Source organism: Phycodurus eques, chromosome 1 (assembly GCF_024500275.1).
Source record: "Phycodurus eques isolate BA_2022a chromosome 1, UOR_Pequ_1.1, whole genome shotgun sequence".
NCBI lineage: Eukaryota > Metazoa > Chordata > Actinopteri > Syngnathiformes > Syngnathidae > Phycodurus > Phycodurus eques.
This window is the reverse complement of record NC_084525.1, coordinates 27,893,636-27,899,635: the sequence shown is the minus strand read 5'-3', so window position 1 is coordinate 27,899,635 and position 6,000 is coordinate 27,893,636. Positions and strand designations below refer to the sequence as shown.

The 6,000-nt window shown below is 38.0% G+C and overlaps 1 protein-coding gene across 2 annotated transcripts in view; it reads left to right on the top strand.

The window, feature by feature from the left end:
* nfatc2a (nuclear factor of activated T cells 2a) overlaps positions 1-6,000 on the top strand; it is a 36,312-nt gene that overhangs the window by 7,141 nt on the left and 23,171 nt on the right. For both annotated transcript variants that reach the window (XM_061697201.1, XM_061697114.1), the window contains exons 4-6: positions 2,650-2,852; positions 4,358-4,530; positions 5,810-5,950. In XM_061697201.1, the coding sequence (XP_061553185.1) occupies positions 2,650-2,852; positions 4,358-4,530; positions 5,810-5,950 (517 nt within the window). The remainder of the gene's footprint in view (positions 1-2,649; positions 2,853-4,357; positions 4,531-5,809; positions 5,951-6,000) is intronic.

The following is a 6,000-nucleotide window of genomic DNA, read 5'->3' as shown; positions in this document are numbered from 1 at the left end:
ACTTTTTGTGAGCAGTCTCACAATAATCTCACAATAATGATTGTCATTCAAAGATTGCTATTTTTCAGGGTTGAGAAGGGGACATGCACACCAGCGTCCACACACTTCTGGTGCATTTTCTTTTTTTAAAGTCTAATAATCTGTTAGCAATTTCTTTTTGTGTAATGCAAGTGTAATGTTTGAAATGATATTCAAATGTTTTGGATGATACTGTATTTATCATAAAATTCTGTCTATTGAAAGCAACAGTTGTAAGCACCCGCTTTTTTTTATTTTTACATTTAAAAAAAAAAAAAAAAAAAAATTTTTTTAAGCAAAGCACTGGCTTACAAGCCACACATATTACACTTACTGTGCTACCCAGTCTGCGTAAACAGTCAGCGAACTAAAGCTAAAACAATTATAATTGTGCGAGTATTGTTGATGTTCTATTTGTATGTATTTCTGCGGTGTTTATGCTAAAGTAACAGTTGTTTGATGGTTTAAAGGGAATACAATATAATAAACAACAGCAATGCAAATCTAAGTTTTGTATGTTAGCATTAAGATAGAGTTAAGACTTATCTTAGACTAATGGCAATGATGTTATGTTAAAAGTACAGTGGAACGTTGGTTCTCGGACTTAATTTGTTTCGAGACGGCGTTTGCGAATTGAAATGGTTTGCGAACCAAAGCAATGTTTCCCATTGGAATGAACAGAAATAGAATTAATCCATTCCAGTACAAGAAGGAATCATGCCTAACTTTTTATTTGTTATATTTTTTATATTTTTTCAATTTTTTAGATTGTTTTTTTTTTTTTCTTTTTTTTTTTTTTTATTAATGTCTACTTAAAATTAAATACAGTACAACAGTGTGGTACTAGTGCATGGACTCCCTCTGGTGGTATGTGAAATAATCACTGTCTATATAGTTCAGTTGTATTTAACTCTTTAGTACAAAAAAATTATATTTAATCTTTTATTGAGGTACAATGTTTCCTTTTAAGTTCTGTGCAATACATTTTTATCAAGTCATTATTTTACAACAGTTTTTTCCCCCCTATATTTAAGCGCAATGTTAATGTTGCAAATGTAATGGCACAGTGGCTTGTAATAATATGTAATATACTTTTTTTTAGGAATACATCTATCTTGTTTTTGAAGCACACATCTTGGTCCTTATGATGGTATTTGGAGAGTATTTTTATTTTAAGTATTTTCTGAGATGGTACTTGGTTTAAAAGGTTTGAGAACCACTGGAGTACAACAGAAATATTTGAAAACACACTTTGCGATGTCTTAGCCTTTTTTGCATAGTTTTATGGCCGCATGCTATCACAAGTGAGCTTTTTCATGTATCCACACCAACAAGAGTTGTTTGCCGTACTGTGACCAAAGGTGAAATCTGTGCAAGCTTTCACCTGTCTCGGTGTGGTTAGCCTTTGCTGGCTGGGATTTCACCCGGCTAGTTAGCTGGCTAACTAGCTCCCTTCAGCTTCCAATCTGATGTGCTCAGGCAGACTTGTGAATCCATCTGCCATGGTGTGGTAGATCCTGCTCCACCTTCTGCCCGTTCGTCTGTTTTTGCCGCTGTCCATGCTTGGGCGTTGACTCCTTCTCGGTGTCGGCCTTGGCTGTGATGCTGTGCTACCCATCTGTGCCAACTCACCCCCTGCCACCCATCACACAGTTTTATTTTTACTTGTCTCTTTGTGCACTTATGTAAAGCATCTGGGTGTTGAGAAAACACTATGCAAATTGTTATTATTATTATTGTTGTTGTTATTCTTATTATTACAATGGTACAGATAGTAGATTTCACCAAACCACACTGCACAGCAAGATCACAAACATACATGTTTGGCTATTACAGTATTCCCTATAATATTACGATTAGGGATTCCGAATAACACTATCGCAAGCAGTTTTCAGTTTTTTGGGAGCAAATACTACTGGCTAATTTAGAGCAAAAAAAAAACAAAGATACTTGCAATGCATAATGCACTGAGACAATAGAAACACAACTGAGCTTTCCACGGCCATTCCAAGACCCTTTGTGAACCAAAGTATAGACAAGAACAGAGGCAATATTTTTGTTTGTAAACAGAATTGTTCATTAATCAGGGCATTCGTGATCCAAGGTTCCACTGTACTGAACATGTATGACAAATATACAGCTCAAAGCTTTGCCTCTCTTTTGGAGAACTGTTAGCTATCTGTCAGACTAAACACTGTTCAGGGTGGTCAGAAGAAATGCAAATCCAGGAGAAAACAAAAACTGCCAACCTTAGTGGGAATAAACAAGTGGAAACAGCGCAACGTAACAAGTGAAAATACTGCTAATACGACAACAAAAATAATACTGGGGTTCTAGTTATGGGCCACTAATCAGAATCAAAATCAGAATCATCTTTATTTGTCAAGTATGTCCAAAAAAACACACAAGGAATTTGTTTCCGGTAATTGGAGCTATGGTCGGCAGCATGTGAGCGCTCTGTTAGCCTGTTGTCAGATTTGTTGTTAGGCAAGCATGTTTTACTTTTTTAAAACAAGTAATGCCACAAATACAACCGGTTAAACATGTCACATACAATTGCTTTCATGTGACATTTAATTGTTGATCATTGTGCATCTAAAAAAAAAAATCCCCTTTTTTTGTCCTCTGCAGTTACGCGGCTACAAAGGCAAAGAGGCGCTTGGCCTGCAAATCTTCATTGGGACGGCAGACGAGCGCATTCTCAAGCCGCACGCCTTCTACCAAGTGCACCGCATCACCGGAAAGACAGTGACGACAAACAGTTTTGAGAAGATCGTCAATGGAACCAAAGTCCTGGAGATGCCCCTAGAACCGAAGAACAACATGAGAGCAATGTGAGAATATCATGGGTCTTTTAAATTTCCGGTTCTATATTTCTCAAGCTAAAGTTTGAATCGAACGAAGAAAAATATGGTCCGACTATTGCACAAGAATCCAGAACCCAAACAAAAACGAGACGTGACAATTCTGTTAGCATCAGGAAAACTCTTTCCCCACTAGTCCGTAAATAATTACTCAGCGTAGGAAGCACTATGTATCAAAATGTTGACAATTACTAAACGTTATTGTTTTACGATTAATAAGTTACTTGTGTAACCAATTTTTACTTACAGGAGAAGTAACTGGGCTTAAAACATTCTGTTACTGAAAGCACTTCTTGTGTATGTTTGTAACATTACTTGAGATGTCAACATGAGCCAAAAATTGTGTCCCTTTTCAATTTTGATGGGTGGATGTTATTTTTTAAAATTTTATTTATTTATTTGAAGTCTTAAAAGACACTTAAGCTTAAGCTTTTTGTTGAACATTTCAGGTACATGTAGATATACAGTATCATGAAGAATTGGGGCCACATAGTGAAATGGTGGTTAGCATGTCTGCCTCACAGTTGGAGTTCAAATCTCGGCTGCAGCCTTCCTGTGTGGAGTTTGCGTGTTATCTCAGTGCTTGCGTGGGTTTTCTATGGGTACTCCAGTTTCCTCCCACGTCCCACAAACATGTATGTTAGGTTAATTGAAGACTACATTGTACACAGGTGCGAATGTGTGTGTCCATGCTTGTTTTTAGGGCTGCAAGTCACGATGATTTAATAATCAATTAATCTGTTGATTTATTTTATTTTATTTTTATTTTTTGGGGGGGATGAATTGGTTTAAAAAATACATATTTCCATCCCTTTAATAAAATAATAATCATTTAAAAAACAGGACATTATTTCAAATTGATAGCTCAGAAAATGCACAAACATAAATTGATTATGATTCACTGACAGGTTTGATCAGTAACATCCATCAGAAAACAGACAAAAATGTTGATCATTGTTTTCCAAAGTAAAAGCAGATGTTTCCAAATGTCTTATTTTGATTAAAATGGAGCACTACAGAAATCTGAGAATATTTACTGTTGAGAGGCTGAAATTCTGAGGATTTGGACAATTTAAAGTAAATTAAGCTCTCTAAACAATTAATCGATTATCAAAATCTCTCAAAATGTTCTGAACTCCTGTTTCCATATCAGTGTTGTATTGCACATTACTATGCCATCATATTGCCTTCTGGTCTGCGTGTCTGGAGCTCAACGTCCCGTAGACGATGCCACATTGTTCTTCTTTAGACCACAAACTAGTTAAGTGTGAATCAACAGCACCTCTGCTGGTTGCAGCTAAGTAGTGCCCTCTATTTTACCTGATTTGTAATGGGGACAGCCACTCATCCATTTTTTTGTAGTGCTTGTCCTCATTGGGGTCATGGCTGTCATTGTTTGGTTCAGCTACTTCTATCATTAGCATCCCGACACGGCGACATTCGCAAACACTGTGCTTATTCATCCCGTCTCACAGAATCGACTGTGCTGGTATCCTGAAGCTGCGGAACGCCGACATCGAGCTGAGGAAGGGCGAGACTGACGTCGGCCGAAAGAACACGCGCGTACGCCTCGTGTTCCGCGTGCACATACCTCAGCCTGGAGGACAGCACGTCTCGCTACAAGTGGCCTCGCATCCCGTTGAGTGTTGTAAGCAAAATTGAAAACACTCTTTGCTTTCTGTCTCTGCCATGTATTTTTGTAACTCCACACTTTCAAATGAGTTCGGAGTGGTGTCCAGCACTCAAAGATGCCTTTATGCTCGGGCACAGCGTGATTTTACGATGTGTGTGCTCGACTGTGCGAGTGCAGCTTGGCTACATTCAAGTATGTGTACACAGCTTTATTAAAACGACGGGTGTAATCAAAACTCAAACAAGAGCTTCTTTTTTTTATCCATCTTTGCTAGGAACATAACATTCTTGTAAGAGTACGTTTTGACAACAAAAATGTATCTTTATGGCGCGTCATTTCCTGTCTGTCTTCTAGTCGGGAAGAAAATCGTTGCTAACTGCACGCAAGATATCTGTCAGATGGGAGTGGTCGTCGTGGTTGTCCTCCTGGGCGCACGAAGGTTCAAAAGTTGCGGGGTTGTTTGTTGTCACCGCAGTTTGCCATTGTTGTTTCAGTTGCATGATGGTAAAGTGCAGGAACAGGAAGCTGCATGTTCTGCAGGAATAGAAGTATATATTTTTTTTCTTATTCAAGTGACATCATTGTATGATATGTCGTCTTGTGATAAGGAAAAGAGCATATCTATTATTGCTATGGTGACCTCATGTTCTTTTATTTGTGTACAGGTGCTTATCGGTTTATGACCGAGTTCCTTTTCTATGGTGGTGACGTAGCCCAAGTTAGTACACAAGTTTGAGCGCTAATTACTAACTGCAATAATTTACAGTGGACATAAAAAGTCCACACACCCCTGTTCAAATTGTGTGATTGTAAAAAAAAGAAAAAGGCAAAGCAAAGTCATTTCAACAGTTTTTCCATCAGTAATGTGACCTATAGCCTGTACAACTCAAGTTTTTAAAAAATCTTTTCAATTTTGAAAGTAAGATTAAACATCTGAAATAAAATTGTTGCATAAGTGTGCACACCCTCTTGTAACTGGGATAACCACATCTCAGTTGTTTATTTTTTATTCCCGTCTCAAAAAGATTTATTCGTCCATAGAAGATAATACCATCAAGTGTTGCACCAAGTACCGGTACCAGAACTGTACCGAGGTATTTTGATGTAAAAAATAGCACAGTATTAGTTTTTTCTTTTCTTTCTTTTTTTTTTTTTTTTCTTAAGTAGTCTTATGTCCTTCATTGTCATAAATTGAGGTGCATTATCAGTTTTTGGCAATGGTTGATGTTAGCCATTAAGAATGGACCACTTCTAATTCATAGAATAACTGGTGAACTATTTCTGTCCCTTGCAGCTCAGCGTTCAGCACATGAACTTCCCATCGTGGAGAAGCAGGACTCGGACAGCTGCCCCGTTCTGGGAGGCCAGCAGATGATCCTGAGCGGGCAGAACTTCAGCTCCGATTCCAAAGTGGTTTTCATGGAGAAAACGCATGGTGAGTGGCATCGTTTCCCATTCTCGAGTGATTTCCCGCATTCCCTCACT